This window comes from Choloepus didactylus, chromosome 6, assembly GCF_015220235.1.
Source record: "Choloepus didactylus isolate mChoDid1 chromosome 6, mChoDid1.pri, whole genome shotgun sequence".
Classification (NCBI taxonomy): domain Eukaryota; kingdom Metazoa; phylum Chordata; class Mammalia; order Pilosa; family Megalonychidae; genus Choloepus; species Choloepus didactylus.
In genome coordinates this window covers 6,645,168-6,667,174 of record NC_051312.1, presented here as the reverse complement: position 1 = coordinate 6,667,174, position 22,007 = coordinate 6,645,168, and the positions used below count along the sequence as shown (strand labels likewise).

General features: G+C 45.1%; 1 protein-coding gene across 1 annotated transcript in view; it reads right to left on the bottom strand.

Annotated features, from left to right (window-relative positions):
• The window catches only part of CPT1A (carnitine palmitoyltransferase 1A), a 77,499-nt gene that overhangs the window by 19,594 nt on the left and 35,898 nt on the right, over positions 1-22,007 (bottom strand). Inside the window, exons 6-11 of the mRNA XM_037838500.1 lie at positions 20,800-20,937; positions 19,989-20,066; positions 14,341-14,448; positions 11,142-11,229; positions 5,506-5,701; positions 3,117-3,305 (exon numbers count right to left, since the gene is read on the bottom strand). Of these exons, the coding sequence (XP_037694428.1) occupies positions 3,117-3,305; positions 5,506-5,701; positions 11,142-11,229; positions 14,341-14,448; positions 19,989-20,066; positions 20,800-20,937 (797 nt within the window). The remainder of the gene's footprint in view (positions 1-3,116; positions 3,306-5,505; positions 5,702-11,141; positions 11,230-14,340; positions 14,449-19,988; positions 20,067-20,799; positions 20,938-22,007) is intronic.

Sequence of the window (22,007 nt, the reverse complement as noted above, 5' to 3'; positions counted from 1 at the left end):
CAGCACTCTCCCAGCAAGCGAATATTCCTCAGCCCAGCTCCAACTGGGGATTTAATTAACAAAAGTGGACTGCTGAATACAAGCTACAAAGTCCCCACAAGCAGACAGAGGCTTTTAGTGATGACTAAAAGACGAGAAGACTCATCTGTCCTGGGAGGGGGAGCCCAGAAGACCGGGTGTTACCTCTGGCCGATGAGTGAAACTGGGGGGCTGTGTACTGGCTCCAAAAGGGGGACTTCTGTCCCTTTTTCTCTCTCTCAATGTGAGGGGCTCAGGAGAGAGCTGTAGCCATTTTCAGCTCACAGGGCTCTGACCCAGACAGGGGAGGATATAACAGAGTCAGAGACATGACAATTCAAATGCAGATGGTAACTCCCTAGGGGGTGTATCTTCCCTAAGAGTAAGAAGGTGGTGCCCAGCTTTCCCTTTGGAACCAGTCCCCAGGACCTGGGGGAAAACAGCCAAAAGAAAAACTGAAGTGGCCACACTTCCCTATACCAGTCAGGAGTGACAGGCTGACAGGCATCACCTGCTGGGCAGGTTAGGAAAAGCACAGCGACTGGAAACCTCACAGGAAAGTCTGTCATTCTTCTAAGATACACCCTGAATATAACCCCATTCTGAGACCTGAACCCGTTCTGGTCTGGGAAAATCTGATTGGGGTAACCAAGGAAACCAGATGCCTAGACAATAGAAAACTACAAATTATACTATGAAAAATGAAGACATGGCCCAGTCAAAGGAACAAACTTACACCTCAATCAAGATACAGTTGAGATATTGTTTCACTTAATGAAAAATCTATTAAAGATTTTCAAAGAAATATGCTAAACCAAATCAACAAGTTCAGGGAAGATATGACAAGAGAGATGAAGGCTATAAAGAAAACGCTGGGTGAACATAAGGTAGAAATCAAGTCTGAAAAAACAACTGGCAAAATCTATGGAAATGAAAGGCACAACGTAAGAGATGAAAAACACAATGGAGACATACAACAGCAGATCTCAAGAGGCAGAAGAAAACACTCAGGAACTGGAGAACGAGACAACTGAAATCCTACACACAAAAGAACAGATAGGGAAAAGAATGGAAAAATACAAGCAATGTCTCAGGGAATTGAATGACAACATGAAGCACATGAATGTATGTGTCATGGGTGTCCCAGAAGGAGAAGAGAAGGGAAAAGGGGCAGAAGCAATAACAGAGGAAATAATCAATGAAAATTTCCCATCTCTTATGAAAGACATAAAATTACCGATCCAAGAAGTGCAGTGTACCCCAAACAGAACAGATCTGAATAGGCCTACCACCAAGACACTTAATAATCAGATTATCAAACGTCAAACACAAAGAGAGAATCCTGAAAGCAGCAAGAGAAAAGTGATCCATCACATACAAAGGAAACTTGATAAGACTATGTGTGGATTTCTCAGTAGAAACCATAGAGGCAAGAAGGAAGTGGTGTGATATATTTAAGATACTGAAAGAGCAAAACCACCAAGAATCCTATATCCGGCAAAACTGTCCTTCAAATATGAGGGAGAGTTTAAAATATTCTGAGTTTGTGAACAAGATACCTGCTCTACAGGAAATACTAAAAGGAGCACCACAGACAGACAGGAAAAGACAGGAGTGAGAGATTTGGAACACAGTTTTGGGTGATGGTAGCGCAATGTATGTACACTGAACAAAGATGACTGTGAGTATGGTTGAAAGAGGAAGGTTAGGAGTATGTGGGACACCAGAAGGAAAGAGGAAAGATAAAGACTGGGACTGTATAACTCAGTGAAACCTAGAGTGCTCAACCATCGTGATAAAATGTACAAATATGTTTTTACATGAGGAAGAACAAACGAATGTCAACCTTGCAAGGTGTTAAAAATAAGGTGGTAATGGGGGGAAAATATAATCAATCCAAACAGGAGACTACAGTTAACAGAAACATTGTATTATACTTTCTTTAATGTAACAAAGGCAATATACCAAAGCTAAATACCTTTAGGAGGGGGATATAAGGGAGGGTATGGGACTCTTGGCATTGGTAATGTTGTCTGACTCCTTTATTCTACTTTAGGTTAACTCTATCTTTCCTTTTGTTGCTTTTTTCTTTCTTTTTCTTTTTCTTTTGTCTATCTTCTTTGACTTTTCCTCCTTTTTTGTGTGAGAAATGGAGATGTCCTTATATAGATAGTAGTGATGGTGGTGAATACAAAAATATATGACTCTACAGGGAACCATCAATTGTTTACTTAGGACGGAAAGTATGGTGTGTGAACAAAACCATCTAAAAAAAAAACGGATTGATGAAGATATCTTGAGGGCACTACATTGAGTGAAATGAGTCAGACACATAAGGACAAATATTGCATGGTCTCACTGATGTGAACTAATTATAATATGTAAACAGATAGACATGAAATATAAGTTACCAGGATATAGAACAAGGTTAAAGAATGGAGAGTGGTTGCTTATTACAAGCAGAATGTTCAACCAGGTTGAACTTAAGTGTTTGGAAATGGACAGAGGTGATGGTTGCACATTATTGTGAGAATAACTAACAGTGCTGAATGGTGTGTGAAAGTGGTGGAAAGGGTAAGCTCAGAGTCACATATGTCACCAGAAGGAAAGCTGGATGTTAAAAGATGGGAATGTATGAAACAGTGAATCTTGTGGTGGACAATGTCTGTGATTAACTGGACAAATATTTGAGATCTCGAACGAGAGCAAATGTATGACACTATAATGAGAAGTTAATAATAGAGGCGTATATAGGGAAAAATATATACCTATTTCAAACTATGTACTACAGTTAGTAGTGTGTTAACATTCTTTCATCAATAGTAACAAATGAACTCTACCAATACTATGAGTCAATAATGGAGGGGGGATGGTTAGGGGTATGGGAGGATTTGAGTTTTCTTTTTTTGTCTTTATTTCTTTTCTGTAATAATGAAAATGTTGTAAAAATTGAAAAAAAAATAATTGCAGTGATGGATGCACAGCTGTTTGATGGTACCGTGGGCAAATGATTGTGCACTTTGGATCCTTGGATAACTGTACGGTATATGAACAATCTCAATAAAATTAAATTAAAAAAAAAAAGGTACTTAGAATACCTGTCAAAACATTTGCCATGCAGGAGAGACTTTGCATAGCTGTCCATGGATGTGTCTGGGTCTTCCTTCCTGTATCCTTGTTCTGTTTCATCTAACGTCACGAAGAACGCTGCTTTTTCGACTGCATCCAGGGACTGCTTATTTTTTCCACACCCAAAATAAGCTTGGCGACATCTAGCCCAGGGCACTCTGCAGTCAGGATTAAAGGCAGTTAAATACATTTAAACATGTAGTAATTTGGCGACCTCTCCTTGCATGTGGTATCTGCAAAAACCTTGATGTTTTTTCAGGAATTTGTTTAAGGAAAACCACCTGGTGACGATCTTCTCCATCTGAAGTTATCTGATAATCTGATTCGATGCTGGCTGGACTACACTGTGTGCAGACAGGGGCCTGATCGTCAACTCGCATTGGCTCCAGAGCACAGCAAAAACCATGGCATACGATATTCGTTCAATTAATGATGAATGAGTGAAAGGGTGAATGAATGTGACAAGAAGGCAGAACCAGCCGCCGTGAGCACAGCTGCCTGGGAGCAGCAGAGAGCAAAGTGCTCTCAACCCCTCTTCCCGGCCCCCTCCTCCCTGCCATCTTGCTGCCCCCCACCTGACAGAAACCAGACAGAGTCGGTGCCGGGCTGGCGGTCACCAAGTGTCCGCACGCCAGCTTGCTCCAAGCCCTTCCCGATTCTCCCTCACTGACCGCAGCCCTGCTGCTCCCTTCTTTCAGCTGGGGAAACTGAGGTACACAGAGATGGGGTGCCCAACTCCAGGGCTCAGCTACCTTCTGGGACAGATGGACTCCAACCCCCGTGGGAACAACAGTGTGAAACTGCGTGATGGGGGAGCCTTTTGGGGTCTGATCCAAGGGATCCCCTCCTGCCCCCCCTGGCTCCTCCCAGGCTCCTCGGTCTCTACCTGCCCTTCAACCTCAGCGGTCACTGGCCTGTCTCCCGCCCCATCTTCCTGCCTTGGGGGCACCAACCACCCCCTAAATAAGACGGGTCCCCAACACATACCCAGCCCTGGCCTCTTTCCACAGCAGCTGCTGTGCACCTGGCACTGTGTGAAGGGCCTTGCATGAGTCAGGGGGCGGCCCCAGGGTGCCCACCCCCCACCCCGCTCCCCAGTCCAGCCTCCCAGGCGCCTCAAGTCAACACGGCGGAGTGGCTCTCTTTTTCCCCTAAAACACAGCTCACCATCGCTGTTCTCTCCCACTTAGTTCATGCCATGGGGAAAGCTCAAAAATTCTGGAACTTCCTCAACCTAATTCTCCTTAAACCCCCTCAGACCCCACCCTCTTTCCCTGTATCCACTGCAGACGCTTCCTTGCTTCCAGGCCCCCTGCCCCCCCCCAGTGGCCCCCCAGAATAATCTCTCATTGTCAATCTGCTCCTGGCATTTCCCAGTCGAAAGCCATCCCTTGAATGGAGCCAGCTTGCAGAACCATGCCAAAGTGCAACAGGGCACAGGGGGACCCCGGGTGGCGGGCTGCTGCCCCCCTCCCAGGCCTGGTGCTGTGCTCCAGCCACCCTGGCCACTCCGCAGGGCTCAGCATGCCCACTGCCCACTAGCAAGCCTGGCCGCCCTCCACGAGACCCAGCCCTTGCACTCTCCTACCCGGTGCAAAGCCGTTCCTGACCTGTGCAGAGGCTACGCCTCACCGCCCCTCCTGTTTCATGCGAACACTGTTGTAACAGCCAGCATATTGCTCTAACTTGGTGATTCTCACCCGGGGCCGTCCTAACCCCAGGGACGCTGGGCAGTCTGGAGACATTTCTGGTGGTTATAGCTTGGTGCTGGGGTTATGGGTGGGGCCTCCAGTGGGTGGAGGCCGGTGGGGCTGCTAAACACCCTGCAATGCACAGGCCAGCCCCCCACCACAAAGAAAGAACCATTGGGCCCAACCAAAATGTGTACACGGAGCAAAGGCTGAGAAACCCTTTTGTAACTATTCGTACAAGCGAAGCCCTGGAGTAAGCAAATACCTCTGTTGATTATCTTTAGAGGAGGCAAGGAAATCTAGCCCTGGCTAAACTCTCTTTGTTTTCTAAACTAATCAACATTATACTGACGGCCCCGTGACAAAGCATAATTCCTTACATCCCCTGGTGTCCATCTCCACACATATCTGCCCATCACGCCCACAGATGGCAAAGGAAACCCCCCAATTCTGTCCGTCCTCGTGCCCAGTGCTGTGGCCAACTGGCCAGGGTGGAACCAGGGAGCCAAGCCAAGCCAGCAAGGGCTGGAACCTGTTCCGAGGGTCTCTGCAGGCCCCAATACAAACACCCCCCCGTCCTCATGGGCTGTTGGGTAAGGGAGAGAACCGTAAGGTGCTTACAAAACCTCTTAAAAACCACGGCGGCGGTGGCGGAGGAGCTGCCCACCTTTCTCCTGCGGTGAGTGCCGCCAGCTTCGCTTCTCCAGCCTGCGGCTCCGACGGGTCATCCAGAATCCTCTGCATCTGCTGCTCGATTTCTCGAGGTTTCAGCAGCCTGCCGTCGTGGTAGAGCCAGACCTTGAAGTACCGTCCTTTGTGGTACACGACGATGTGCCTGCTGTCCCTGATGTGCTGGATGGTGTCTGCGGCACAGCGCAAAATGGGGACACACGCAGAGTGACGTGGTCAGAGCGATGTCAAAATAATTACACTCCCGACGTCCACAAGGGCAGGCGATGTACTACTCGGCATTACTCTACTCGCCTGAAAGCATTCCTGTCTCGGGGCTTTTTAAAGGATGAAGTACAGACTAGGAGTTAAGAGCTTTGGAATCAGACAAAACGAGTTCTAAGTTCAGCTCTGTCACTCACTGGAAGTGTGACCTTGGGCAAATTACTTAAATTCTCTAAACCTTGATTTTCTCATCTATAAAATGAAGACGATAATTGTTACCCTTGTCTCGTGTGGCTGTGCAAGAATTGAAAGGCAATGTCCATAAAGCACTTGCTCAGATAAAGTAAGCACTCAACAGTGTGGTTATTTTTTATTGCTTGATTGCAATAGGGCAACTTAGAATATGTTCTTAGAAGGGAAGTGGAAAATCACTGAACAAAGACAGTGTGTCAAAATGCAAATGCATAACTATATGATGGTACTGTGAGCAGTTGATTGTACACCATGGATGATTGTATGGTACATGAATATATTTCAATAAAACTGAATTTAATTTTAAAATAATGCAAATATACCTGTGCTGGTTTGAATGTATTATGTCCCCCAGAAAAAGCCATAATCTTTGATGCAATCTTGTGGGGCAGACATAATAGTGGGAATTAAGTTGGAACCTTTGGATTAGGTTGTTTGCATGGAGATGCGCCCCACCCCACTGTAGATGATAACTGATGGGATATTTCCATGGAGGCGTGGCTCCACCCATTCAGGGTGGGCCTTGATCAGTGGAACCATTTAAACGTGCTGACTCAGGGAGACGGAACTCAGTGCAGCTGTGAGTGACGTTTTGAAGAGGAGCAAGCTTGCTAGAGAGGAACGTCCTGGGAGAAAGCCATTTTGCAACCAGAACTTTGGAGCAGACACTAGCCACATGCTTTCCTAGCTAGCAGAGGTTTTCTGGACGCCACTGGCCATCCTCCAGTGAAGGTATCCGATTACTGATGTGTTACCTTGGACACTTTATGGCCTTAAGACTGTAACTGTGTAGCCAAATAAACCCCCTTTTTATAAAAGCCAATCCATCTCTGGTGTTTTGCATTCTGCAGTATTAGCAAACAAGAACAGCACCCCAAAAAGAAACTTAAAAAGCTTAAACATAATAGAGGTATGGTCAAGTAAATTCACTCAACAAACACCTACCACGTCCTCCCAAGTGCCATTTGGTATGTGGCACACAGTGATGGCTGAACGAGGCAGACACGTGATAAAAGGCAGAATTAAAAATACGTTGAGTGTTACAGAGGCTAAGAGGCTAAGAAACCATAAGACGATGGGTCCCAACCCCGCCTGGAGATTCTGAGAAAGTCCTGCCCCACTTTCCCAGGGAATGACACTTGAAAAGGTACTGGCTAGATAAAGCAGGGGGTGTGCCAATATCCATTCTCGATTTATTTTCTTTTAAGTGTCTAACAAATCAGGAACAGAAAGGAGCTTCTTTAACCAGTTGAAGGGTTTCTACCAGAAACCTACAGTAAACAGTCATCTGAAACCTTCCCTTTAAAGTGAGACATATGAAAAGAATGCATGACTATGCATATTCTACACCACGCTGGATCTCCTGGCCAATGCAATAAAATAAGAAAAAAGATATAAATGGGATTAGAAATGAACTATCAAAGTTGTCATCCACAGCTATGGGTTAGCCACAGAAAATCCAAGAAAATCTAGAAACTGTTTCTGTTAAAAAGAATATAGTCAACTTGCTAGCTAGATATAAGCTCAATTTATAAAATGCATTTGCTTTCGAACACCCCAGGCGCCACCAACTTGAAAAAGATACTTAAGAGGAGCAACAAAAATAGTACATTGGAATAATACTAACAAATGTAGTGCAAGATCCTTACGGAGAAAATTATAAGATTTTATTAAAATCTTTGGTGATAAAAAAAAAAAGACCCAGATAAACAGAGAACTAATCCATGCTCGTGGACAGTTTAGGTTCCATATTGCAAAGATGGCAACTCTTCCCACCAGGATAAACATCCAATGCAATTCCAACAGAATTCCACGGGACTGACAAGCCAATCCCAAGCTACATGTGAAAGCAGGAAAATCTAAGGCAGTCTTGAGAAAGACAGGATTCGTGTTAGCAAATACCGAGATTCACTATACAGTTTACACAGCTTGGTAGTGGGACAACATAGACAAATTCTTGGAACAGAAATCAGCCCCACACATAAATGAAAGATATGTTTATAATGGCAGTGGGGAAGGGTGGCTACAAATTAGTGGGGGGATGAGCTATTAATTCCATATGTGATCCATGCATGTGGTGGTTTGAAGCTGTATGTACCCAAGAAAAGCATGTTCTTAAATCTAATCCATTCCTGTGGGTGTGGACCCTTTGTAAGGAGAACCTTTTGATAAGGCTACTTCAGTTAAGGTGTGACCCACCCTATTCAGGATGGGTCTTAATACTCTTACTAGAGTCCTTTATAAACAGAATGCATTCAGAGAGAGAGACAAAGCCACGGAAGATGCTGAAATCAGCGAAACTGGGAAGACAAGAGAGAGAGGAGCAGATGTTGCCGTGTGGCAGAGGAGCCCAGGATCGCTGGCAGCCAGTCTTTGGGAAGAAAGCATGGCCTTGATGATGCCTTGATTTGGACACTTCCCTTGCTTCAAAATTGTAAGCAAATAAATTCCCATTGTTTAAAACAACCCATTTCATGGTATTTGCAGCCTAGGAAATTAAAACAGTGTGCAGAAAGATGAAATTAGACACCTGTCTCATGCAATATATACTAAGTCAATTCCAGATGGATTTAAGATCTATCTATATGAGCAAGTTAAAAGCTTTTTAAAGGAGGAGGAAAGATTTCTTAAATAAAGCACAAAAAGTCCAAAGGAAAAGATTGCTAAATTTGATGTTACCTAGAATTGTAATACTAATTTACATTAATATAAAAAACTTTGGCATGACAAAAGGCATCAGAAAAAAATGAAAGACAAGTGGACTTGGAGAATACATCTGTAACCCTAAAAGACCTCCCACAGATGGAGAACATCTTCTTGACCAAAAGGGGGATGTGAAAGGAAATGAAATAAGCTTCAGTGACAGGGAGATTCCAAAAGGAGCCGAGAGGTCACTCTGGTGGGCACTCTTACGCACACTTTAGACAACCCTTTTTGGGTTCTAGTGAATTGGAAGAGCTAGCAGTAAATACCTGAAACTACCAAACTACAACCCAGAACCCATGAATCTTGAAGACGATTGTATAAAAATGTAGCTTATGAGGGGTGACAGTGTGATTGGGAAAGCCATATGGACCACACTCCCCTTTGTCCAGTGTATGGATGAATGAGTAGAAAAATGGGGGAAGCAAAACAAACAGACAAACAAACAAACAAAGGCACCCAGTGTTCTTTTTTTACTTTAATTGCTCTTTTTCATTTTAATTACTATTCTTGTTACTTTTCTGTGTGTGTGGTAATGAAGGTGTCAGGGATTGATTTTGGTGATGGATGCACAACTATGTAATGGTACTGTGAGCAATCCAATGTACGATTTGTGTTGCATGACTGCATGGTATGTGACTGTATCTCAATGAAATGAATTAAAAAAAAATAAAAATATAAAGGACCTCTCACAAATCAATCACAACAAGATAACCCCTTAAAAAAAATGGGAAAAATACATGAATACAAAATTCTCAAAGGAAGAAACCTAAATGTTCAATCAACGTTGTATTAAGTTGCTTGACTTGGTGAGCCTGGCGTTGGCAAAAATGGAGGACACAGCCTCTTTTCTGTACTGCTGGGGACCCCCCCCCAGTGGGCATGTTCACGTCCTAACCCTCTGGTTCTGTGGGTGTGCACCCTTTTGAAGAACCTCTGAAGATGTTGTTATCAGGTAAGGTGGGGCCAAGCGGAATGAGGGGAGCCTTCACCCAACATGCCCGTAGTCCTTACAAGTAAAGGAAAGAAGAAATCAGAAGTCAGCAGAAGCCAGAGAAATCCGACACGTGACGAGGACCACCAGCACTGGCAGGCTACAGGCTTCAGAGAAGGTGTGGCCTGGAGACACCTGGATTTTAGACTTTCAGCATCCAAACCGTGAGCCAGTTAAGTTCCTGTTCTTTAAGCCAACCAGGGTGCAGCATCGTATAATATGGAAAAAGTGGACAGAATCTATCTGCCCCTAAGGAAGAGAGCTGATCAATAAACTGTGGCTAATTGAGATAGGATAACACTATAGGGCAGTTTTAGTTACGGATTAGATCTAAGGGATCAACATGGCTACAATTTAAAATGTTTTACTGAGTAAAAACAAGCTGTGTAAAAAACCAAACAAAACAAACGGATGCATCAATAACCAGTTAAATGAAATTTAACGCAAAAAACGACGATATATATTCTTTATGGACACAAATGTAGTTAGAAAAAATATTAAAATGTTCTTTCATGAACTAGAACAAATGTACATCACTATCACAAGGAGTTAATAATAGAGCAATAGAAGGGACAATGCACCTACTGCAAACTATGGACTATAGTTATAGTAATATTTTAATAGTCTTTCACTGACAGTAACAAATGTACTGCTCTAATGCTAAGGGTCAGTAATAGAGGAGAGAAGGAGTAGGGGATGTTTGGGGATTTTTTTTTTTTTTTTGGAGTAATGAATATGTCCTAAAATTGCCTGTGGAGATGATACTGTGAACCATGGGACCCTTCAGAATCAGCCTCAAAAGCAGCGACGGAGTTTGTTATGGCCGGCCACGGAGGTGAGCACAGGGTCCAGCTCATCAACCAAGACGGTCAGAATCTCACTGCCCACATGCCAAGAGGGAGACGCACTGGAAGTGAGGAAACAGAGGCTGGCAGGCGGGATAGCCCAAATCCTGCTTTGCCTGGGACGGTCCTAGCTGTTGCCTATTGTCCCTCCTTCCATTCTCCAGGGTGTCTTGGCTTGGAAGATAAAATTTTGGGGCCACCCTATGTAGAAAGAGGGTGTCGTGGGTCCCCAGTAGGCAGCTGATAACTGAACAACTGGGCCACGGATCAGGTTTCCAGACCATGAAAGCAGAGTTCATTCCACAATAAGCTCTGTATTCGGACCCAAGCAAAATGCTCCCAAAGAAGAAATACTGGGTATTTCTAACCAGACCTTGTAAAAGCCCACTATAAGATAACCTTTAAATGAAGAGAAATTAGAGTCTTAATAAGTCCACTGATTAGGCCTAAAAGACAGAAAGGAAATTCTTCAGGAGGAACGAATAGTCACTTACAATCGGAGGAATGGTCAGAAAACATAAACATAGTCTTCATTCTCCTTCTTAAACATCATCATTCTGAGCAAGGATCGGAAGTGCTGGTTGACTGAAGGGAACCCTGTGGAGCCGTACTCACCTGTTTCCTCTCCTGGGATTCGAGAAGTATTGAACATTCGCTCCCACTGGGCAGAGCAGAGCGGAACCGTGGATCCCAAAACAAAAATCTGTAATAAAAGTATGTTTCAACAAACAAACAAACAACAAATTCCACAGGGAGAAGAGGAGCAAACTAAGATCATACATGTAAACGCTGGATGTGTTTTCTGTACACACAGCATGGATCAACTGAATCTTATCCAAACTGTATAAAGAAAAATTGTTCCGCTGGGACACCATGCTTCATTATGGGACTTTAACCATGTTGGGGTCATTCCTATACAATTCCTTCCTAAATAGCACATTCTAATCAATTATTTATAAACTGATACCTAACTCAAAGGAATATTTATGGAAGAAGGACCTTATTTCTATGAATATCTCACCAACAAAATTATTTTTTCTTCTAAAACAAACAAGGGTCACTTCAACAAACGGTGCTAGAAAACTGGATACCCACATGCAAAAAATGAAATTGGACTCCTTCCTCATACCATATACAAAAATTAACTCAAAATGTATCAAAGAACTAAATAGAAGAGCTAAAATCATAAAGCTCATAGAAGAAAACATGGGGAAATCTTCAGGACCTTGTATTAGGCAAAATATACCAAAAGCAACAACAACCAAAAACAGGTAGATTGGTTATATCAAAATTACAAAACTTTTGTGCATCAAAGGCATTATCAAGAATGTGAAAAGACAACCTACAGAATGGGAGAAAATAGTTGCAAATCATACATCAACAACAAAAGAGACAAACAACCCAATTTTAAAATGGGCAAAGGATTTGAACAGACATTTCTTGAAAAAAGATATACAAATGGCCAATAAGCACCTGCAAAGATGCTCAACCTCATTAGCCATGAGGGAAATACAAATCAAGATGAAAATGAGATACCCTGTTCACATCCACAAGGATGGCCATTATTTAAAAAACAGAAAATAACCGGTGTGCCAAGGATGCAGAGAAATAGGAAACTTTGTGCATCGTTGGTGGGAATGTAAAATGGTGCAGCTGCTGGTGGTTCTTGGGCAAGTTAAGCAGAGAATCACCATGTGACCCAGCAATTCTACCACCAGGCAGATGTCCAAAAGAACTGAACTCAGGGACATGAACAGATGTTTGCACACCAGTGTTCATAGCAGCATTATTCATAATAGCCAAAAAATGGAAGCCTCCCAAGTGTCCATCAACAGATGAATCAACAAAATGTGGTCTATCCATACAATAGAATATTACTCAGCCAGAAAAAGGACTGAAGTTCTGATCCATGCTACAATGTGGGTGAAGTTTGAAGACATCACAATGAGTGAAATAAGCCAGGCACACAGGGACAGATACTGTATGATTTTCACTCATATGAAATACCTCCAATAAGCAAATTCACAGACAGAAAGTAGACTACAGGTTACCAGGGGCTAGACTAGGGGGCAGGGTGGGGAGTTATTGCTGAATGGGTAGAGATCCTATTTGGGGTGAGGAAAAGTGTTGCTAATGATTGGTGATGATGACAGAATAATATTGCGAGTGTAATCAATTTTTTAAGAAAAGAAGAAGCAACAAGGGTTTCCTCAAACGGCAAATTACAGAACTAAAGTACAACAGCTGTATATCCATTTAGGATACACAAGGAAAAATAAATCTCAGAACAATAACGCTGCATGAAAGATGCCAGGCAAAGAAAGGCATGCATTCTGGGGATGCCCAGGAATGACTATGGTCTGTTAATTTCTGATGGATATAGTAGGAACAAGTTCACAGAAATGTTGCTATATTAGGTAACTTTCTTGGGGTAAAGTAGGAACAGGTTGGAAGTAAAGCAGTTATCTTAGGTTACTTGTCTTTTTCTTACTCCCTTGTCATGGTCTCTTTGAAATGTTCTTTTATTGTATTTTTTTTTTTTTAATTTTTTTTTTCATACAGTTGGTTTAAAAAGGAAAAAAAAGTTAAAAAAAAAAAAAAAAAACAAGCAAAAAAATATGTAGTGCCCCCTTGAGGAGCCTGTGGAGAATGCAGGGGATTTGCCTACCCCACCTCGATGGTTGCTAACATGACCACAGACATAGGGGACTGGTGGTTTGATGGGTTGAGCCCTCTACCATAGGTTTTACCCTTGGGAAGATGGTTGCTGCAAAGGAGAGGCTAGGCCTCCCTATAATTGTGCCTAAGAGACTCCTCCCGAATGCCTCTTTGTTGCTCAGATGTGGCCCTCTCTCTCTGGCTAAGCCAACTTGAAAGGTGAAATCACTGCCCTCCCCCCTACGTGGGATCAGACACCCAGGGGAGTGAATCTCCCTGGCAACGTGGAATACGACTCCCGGGGAGGAATGTAGATCTGGCATCGTGGGGTGGAGAACATCTTCTTGACCAAAAGGGGGATGTGAAAGGAAATGAAATAAGCTTCAGTGGCAGAGAGATTCCAAAAGGAGCCGAGAGGTCACTCTGGTGGGCACTCTTATGCACAATTTAGAGAACCCTTTTTAGGTTCTAAAGAATTGGGGTAGCTGGTGGTAGATACCTGAAACTATCAAACTACAACCCAGAACCCATGAATCTCGAAGACAACTGTATAAAAATGTAGCTTATGAGGGGTGACAGTGGGATTGGGAAAGCCATAAGGACCACACTCCACTTTGTCTAGTTTATGGATGGATGAGTAGAAAAATAGGGGAAGGAAACAAACAGACAAAGGTACCCAGTGTTCTTTTTTACTTCAATTGCTCTTTTCCACTTTAATTATTATTCTTGTTATTTTTGTGTGTGTGCTAATGAAGGTGTCAGGGATTGATTTAGGTGATGAATGTACAACTATGTAATGGTACTGTAAACAATCGAAAGTACGATTTGTTTTGTATGACTGCGTGGTATGTGAATATATCTCAATAAAATGAAGATTAAAAAAAATGATTCCATGTCTATGACACTCTGGAAAATGCAAATTAATCTGGGGTGACAGCAGATCAGGCATCATGGGGGAGCGGGGAGGGAGGGAGGAATTACAAAGGGGCACGAGGAAACCGGTGGGGTGACAGATCTGTTCCGTGTCTTCCCTGCATGCTGACATATATATCCATGTAAGTCAGAATGGATCAAACACGTGGTTTGCTGTATGTCAGTTACACTTCAAGACAGCTTTTAGGAAAGGAGTTTTTTAAGAAGCAGCCAATCGACTTACAGGCTTGATTTCCTCGCGATCCAGTTTGCGCCTGTACAGCAGGATGGCGTGGATGGCATTGCCTGCCCGGGCCGCCTGCAGGTGTGTTGGCAAGACGTACAGGAAGTCCTGGAAAAGGGAAGGCACCAGGGCGGAGACCGTTAACGGGGAGAAGTTCATTTAAACACACGCAGAGCACGCCATGCAGTTAGCACATTCTGCTCTCCAGGAAAATAAACGGAAACGTAATTTTCTGTACTTGTGTCAGGTGTATCCTGTTAACATTTTAGAGCCACGGCCCTAAATAATTCTTAAGCTGTTAAAGATCCAGCAAATTCATAGAACCCGAAACTTGGTACAAGTTACTAGGGGCTGGGGGCAGGGACTGGGGAGGGAATGCTTAATTGGTACAGAATTTGTTTGAAGTGATGGGAGAGTGTTGTTGATGGATGGTGGTGATGGTAGCACAGCATTGCGGACATAATTAATACCCATGAATTAAATATTTTAATGTGATTCCAAGGGGAAATTTTCAGTTATATATATGTTACCAGAACAAATTTTTTTTAGAAAGCATAGGACTGTACAACACAAACAGTGAACCCTAATGTAAACTATGGACCATAGTTAATAGTATAATTATAATAATATCGTTTAATCAATTGAAACAAAGGTAGCACACTAACGCAAGATTTTAATAATGGGGAGGGTGGTATGAGAACTCCAAATTTTCTGCAAGATTTTTCTATAAACCTATAACTTCTATAATAAGAAAAGATATTAAAAAAGACATAAACATTCTAAAAAACTATAGAACAAAAAGTAAATTATTTATGTATTTCGATAAACAAAAGGAATAAAAAAAAGATACAGAGCGCACACACACACACACACCCGCCAACTATCCTCATACAACCTGTAAAAAGAAAAGCAGAAAAAAAATCAGGAGCAATTAGACAATTAGGAAGTCTTGTAAATGAGAAAGAACCAAAGGTTGAATCCAGCTTACAGCAGGGGCTTGCAGCTTTCTAAATTCTGAGACACACCTCCACGCGTCTGCATTTTCCATGCCAGGAAGAGGCAGACACACACCCGGACTAAATTTTGCCAAGTCTCCGTGCCTGGCAGGTGGGAGAGCGTGGCTCAGCCCCTGCTGCCCACTCCTCGGGGCCGGGCATCCCCAGCTGGTGTGGTGCCTGGCCTCTCCCACGACTCCAGGACACCCTCGTTAGTCCCCGAGTGTCAGCCGTGGGTTGGGGTGCACGTGCCCTCCCCTGACCCCAGTCTGCCCGGATGCAAACCCACAACTCTGCAGCCCTTTCCCAGATGCAGACCTGAACCCCGGGAGGCGTGGAAATCGAGGGAGCCCCCAGGAGCGGCCCGACCCCCAGGCTGGGTTTAGGGGAGACCACGAGCGCCCTACTGCTCAAACCAGTTGAGATGGGTTTTCTGTTATTTGAAGAGAGGGGCTAAAACATGAAGACAGATCCTGAAAAGTTTGTTTTCTGCCTAATAAGCCACTAAAATTTTTAAAAAGGAAGGGAAGAGTGTAGGGAGAAGGGATGGGGCATGGGGGAAAGTGGGAAACCAAAATTGAGAGAAACAAAAAAAGGAAGTGAGGAGGGAAAAAATAAAGATTATGCTCGGTAAAAAGTGATTGTAAAAAATAGTGCAACATGAGAAGAAGAAATTTTAAAAAGAAGAAACGTTTCCTCCACCTCTTTCCTTCTCTTTCTGGACAGCTGGGTTCTGGAGACCCCAGGAGGGGCAGAGCCTGGAGCTGACCCAGGCAGGGGGACATCGCACAGCAGGGCGCTGGGCAAGGGGCACCGTGCGGGTGGGGAGCCACCCCCTCGAGGGGGGTGGCCAGCAGGACATATCGGAGCCCGAGAGGGGCAAGGAAGGGGCTTGTGTGTGGCCCAGAAGTGCGTCTATATAAGGCAAAGGACTGGGACAAGGGGACAGAGCTTGAGGAGGGAGAAGGGCATTGGCACAGGATGGGCAGCCCATGGCAGGGTGACCAGGCTCAGGAGTGGCAAGAAGGCATCCAAACGGGGAAAGGGGTGGCAGCAGCAATGGGAGACAGATTTCATACAGGGGAGTGAGCAAATAAATACACACGTAAAGGATGACAGGAACCAGGTATCTTGCTGTCAGGGAGAGAAAACAAGAACGAACCCTGTAGTTGGACTGGAATCAGAAGTTTGGAGTAAAATGTCAAGCGAGCAGATCTGGGCTGTCCAAAACCTACATGTCTGGCCCCACCTGGCTCCTGGGGGTGACCTCTAAACCCCTGGCCCCTGCCTGGCTCCTAGGGGTGACCTCTTAGCCCCTGGACAGTCCTTCCTTGATAAGAGCTGTCTTTGTACGCCTGGGGCCAGACCAGATTAATTCATGCAAAGAATGTGACTTCCGGTGGGGACTCGGCCAAGGGGCTCAGCTGTGTGGCTGGAGGGTGGGGGCACTGAGGTCAGCCGAGCAGGCCCTCATGGCCAGCCAAGCTCGGACACCGAGGCTGGGGGGACCTTCCCCGTTACCCCGAGCGTGTGGTCACTCGTCATTTCTTGGAGAATTAAGTGCTGTCCACACGACTCCAGTGGCCAAGGACGGCTGGGCCCTGCCATTTCCTATTGCTGATTTTCATCTGTATCCTTTTGCTGTAATAAGCCAGAATCGTGAGAACAGCTTCTCTGAGTCTGTGAGTCCTTCCAGGGAGTCACTGACCCAACCTGAGGGTGGTCTAGGAGACCCCTGCCCAGAGCTGACACCAGAAGTGGAGTTTGTAGAATGGCCCTCACTACTGAAGCATGACTTATGCATGATTTGGGAAAAAGAAAAAGAGAAGGCAGGGCTTGACAAATCCTTGATTCCTGAGAGCCACTGGGTCACCAATGGTACAAGCTGCAGCTGCACTGAGATCAGTCATCGGGGGCAGAAGTTGCCACTGGGGTTTAGAGATGATAGGTTCAGTTCCGATACACAAGGAAATGTGAAACAATAAGAAACAAGCTAAATACACAATCCTTGGGTTCCTGCTCTCTGTAACAGCTAAAATGAAAGTAAAGGAGGCGATTGGAGCTGATTCCTAGACTCCTTGGCTGGCCTGGGCTGTGGCAGCAGAGGGAAAATTTTTCCAAAGGGAAAATTCTGCTGAAACAACATATAACTAGGAAAATTAGAACGATTCACAAGAGACTGGGGAATGACAAAAGGGAGAATCAAGGGACTAGTGGAAACCTTTAAATGGCTATTAAGAAATGGGACTCATGAAGTGGACATTTATGGGGTCAAAAGAAAGGGCTTAACGTGGTACTATGAGAGGATGGGTAGACCAAGGGGAGCCCTTGCTGGTCCCCCAATACTGAAGGGCCCTGAACAAATCTGCTGTATTTACCCTGGCTTAGAGGAATTTTTAAAGCCTGAAGACAAAAGATGACAATGAGAACCCAACCTCACACAACAGGGGGCAATGGTCCTCATAAATTAATCAAGATCAAAGGGGCCTGACCCCAGCTGGGGACCGAACGCCATATGTACACATGTGGGTAAAAGTTCCAGGGGTGGAGAAGAGACTTTCCTGGGGGTCTCGGACCCCGAGTCCCAAGCATCGTGACTCCAGACCTGTGGGTGAAGCCCGAGTGGGGGCTGCAGTCAGACTGGGTGGGTGTGGGGGTGCAATGGCTGATGGGATTAAGCTGAAGATCCAGGTAGAAACTGGAATGTTTGAACAGACTTTATGTTGAGAGGTTGCACCTCCTTTCTCTGCACACATTTTTGGGATGGGTTCCATGTCTGACGGGGCAAGACTTCCCCTACGCGGTACTGTAAACAGAAGGCGTGGGAGTTCATCCTTCAGCCTGAACTAACTGGGCACGCCAACTAAATGGAAACCTGTGAAACTGCCCGAGCCCACCAAAGATAATTTAAAACAGGACAGAGTACGCGGTGGGCAGAAAGAGATGATCACTTTAACTGATAACAAAGGCAGCGGGAGCCCTGGGTGACAGCCGGGACTGAGGGGAACAGCCCGTGAGCGTCACCCAGCAGGGAAGGTACAAGATAAGCCCAGAACATCTTGTGCCAGAAAAGAATAAAGTACTCAAAGAACAAGGGGGATGCATCAAAAGGACAAAGCGAGAAGAACAAAAAGAAAGGAAAAAAAGGAAAAGAAAAAGAATATAACGGAAAAGAAGCCATTTGCAGGAGCTCCCACTGGCCAAATCCAGCCCAAACTGAGCACCCAAATAAATGACAGAACTGGATTTTAGCCCACTGAATAAAACAGGAAACCATGAGTTCTTACTGATATGAATTAATAAATTGAATAAACTGAGAGTCTCAAGAGGAACAGCATATTGACATTGTTTCAAACTATCACCCCGCCAAAATACTTATGAAATCCAAGGGGAAAAACTAGCTTCCCGGTGGAGAAGCTGGCACCCGCCGTGGCACCTGCCGCCTTAACTCAGGGCGTCGGTGTGAAGTACCCATCACGGGCCGCTGGGAAGGATGCAGAAGGCGGGACGCAGCGAGAGGTCACCTCTGTGATGTTCCCACAAAAGCGACACACACACTGGGTCTCGTCAGGAGGAAACAGACAAACCCGAGCCGAGAGGCAGTCAGCAAAATAACTGGCTCACAAACCTCACGAGTGTCGGGGCATAAAAGTCCAGGAAGACAAGAGCAGAACGGGGAGATTAAAGCAACAAGGCAACTAAAGGCACGCAGGATGCAGAACCGGGTGCTCTTTTCTGGGGCCCGAGGACTGCAGGGCAGGGACAGTAACGGGACAGCCTAACTTCCCAGTCATGCGGGAGAGTGCCTGTGTCTGGAGAAAACGCATGCTAAGGTGTTTGGGGGCGGAAGGGCGTCCGGAGCATGGCTTTCAAATGGTTCAGGGGAAAAAAGTGCTATGTCCTACACTTGCAATTTTTCTGTAAGTTGCAGATTGTCTCTAAAGGAAAAAAGGAAATGAAGACAGGAAAGTAAAAGGGAGAACAAAGAAAGAAAAAGCAAATGACAAAGAAAAATAAGAAGTAGAAGATAATAAAAGGAAGTGAAGAAAGAAAGAAAGGGAAAGAGAAAGAATTCGAGTCACAAGTTTTTCAACAGTGGCCCAGAACCCAAATTGAGGGGGCCCTCTAACCAATTAATGGCTTACATGTTACAAAAACATCAGTGTTTCCAAAGCAAAGACCAAAGAGACGTGAAAACTAAATGCACTGCACGGGCCTCTTGGCATCTTGGGGAAAGGAAGACGAGGCTGAGCACGGCAGCCCATTGGCCACCCCACTGTCCCTAAGATCCTGGAGATGCAGGGATATGAGCCCAAAGCCACCGGGGGGCTTGAGTCACATCCTAACTGATGAAAGCAGAGGTTTAGAGCCATGTAGAAGGAGGAATTCCTGTGTGCCATGAGTGTATTTTTGCAATCCAAATTTCACTGCAATAGCTCAGAGCCCTTGAGCTTAGGCACAAAGACCCAAGGACCTTCCGGGTGGTTCTGTGGTGTGGAGAGCAGGTCCCAGACTCCCTCATCCCTGGGGCATGAACCAGGACCAAGAGTTTCCCGGGCTGCAGGGAGGGCGGGGAGGACGCCACCTCCGCAGGGCACACACCCTGTCACACCTGTGTCCCCAGCGGACACCAGGCCGGACGCACGGACTCACCATGGTGTAGTAATTGCTGTTGACCATCAGCGGGCCGCGCCCTCGGAGGTAGATGTACTCCTCCCACCAGTCACTCACCTGTCAGGGGCAAACAGGAGAGACAGACAGACAACAGGCTTAAAGACGCAGAAGAGTCACCCAACAGCAGGACAGGAGCCGCCTGGCAAAGAACATCCCGTGCTTTCTATCTGGTGTGTTACGCCATCATTCCAGCATCTACTGGGGCCACATCTAGATAGAATGCAAGAACTGTACAGATTTCATTTTTAAAGTCGAGACGTAGATAGAAGACATATCACTTTTAATTTATGGATGGTTAAAAAAAAGGTGAAATGGAGAATAAGCAATAAATGTTTCACTAATTTTTAAAAAAACCGATTTGATTTTATAACCAACTCAAAAATTGCTCCATAGAGGGTCTACCCTGTGCCACAGCCACCAGCAGCCTCCCAGACCCAGTGAGCTCAAAGCCTGATGTCCGTGGGCTCAAAAGGAAGCAAAAGAGAGGACAAGAGCAGACGGCTGACAACACAACCACAGGAGAAATAACTCAACACAAGGTTCTGATGAAGAGACCAGCAGGATTCCCAAACTAAACGAGGAGCATCCTGCCCAGGAGAGAAAGCAAATTCCCCTCCTTGAGCACTGCCCTGCCAGCAGGTAAAGCCACTCAGCAGAAGGCATCTGGGCTCTAATTGTGATTTTGGCCAATCTTAACCGTAAGATCAGCTCTGTTATCCCAGCTCCAAACAATTCATATTTTCATAGGGGCGATAAATCGTCAAGAAAAATAGCCTGCATGTATACTTACGTAATTTGTAGCCCACCAGGATTTCAGCTTCAAATACCACTGTAGTTTGGGTCCGAGATTGACAGCAAAATCTTGGGCAAGCACTGTCATCCGTTTAAAGTCGTCTTCCTTCATAAGAGGCCTCACTGATTCCAGATACTGGGATTAAAGGATGGAGGGGGCAATGTTAAAACAATTTGACCAAACCCCATCATTGTCTTATGTCTGCCCAGGGAAAAAGTTTACATATGTAAAGATTTTACAATCTTCCCCAAGTGGGCTCAATTAGTCCTTAGGTTAACTAACTCCCGAGGCAAATGATGTCTTAGGTCACCAATAATTCAACAATTATATGTTTTCATCCTTTATTGGCCAAAAAGAGCTCCCCAAATCCCGCATCACCACAAAATCACCAAAGTAAATTCTAGAGCGTCAAGATCGCCACTGGTTAATGAGAAAATTTCAATATGACTTGTTTCCATTATTTGATTTTTTAAAAATTCTATTCTCAATTGACCTAAGATGGTGACGATGAGATGGGGTGGTGCAGCTGAGAGCCAAGCGCTGTGGGGGCCATAAGGCGGCGGCCCGAGCACCAGTGGGGGATGGCGATGGTCAGGCTGACAGGCCATGGCCGGCGGGCTGGGGTCAGGATTTTCAGCCCCCCACCCCTGACAAACACTGCATCCGTTAACAGGAACTTGGATGAAGCTTGAAGACATCATGCTGAGTGAAAGAAGCCAGCCAAAAGCAACCACATGCTGGAAGATGCTGTTTACAGGCAATGTCCAGAATAAGCAAAGCCACAGAGACAGAGAGCAGTGAGTGGCTGTGGGGGCTGGGTGAGGGGGAACAGAGAGTGACTGCTAATGGGGACGGGGTTTCCATTTGGGATAAATGAGAAAAGCGGCTGCCCCGAGGACAGGTCTTGTACTCCATCTTTGGCCCCGTGCCTTGCCACCAGGGCACCCACTTTGAGATAGGGGGGCAGGGGGTGTCAATAGGCAGTCTCTGCCAAGATGGACACTGGGGCCAAGGGCCACTCCCACTGTCCGCTGTCCCAGGGCCGGCCGAGGGACACTCAGTAGCTGTCTCAAGACCTCACCGATCAGACCAAGAACATTCGCCAAGCATTTTCCCTATCAAACCTGACGTAGTTTTTAAAAACACCTGCGATGCACTGAGATATCAGGGAAATTAAAAAAAAAAAAAAAAAAAAGTTTCCCATA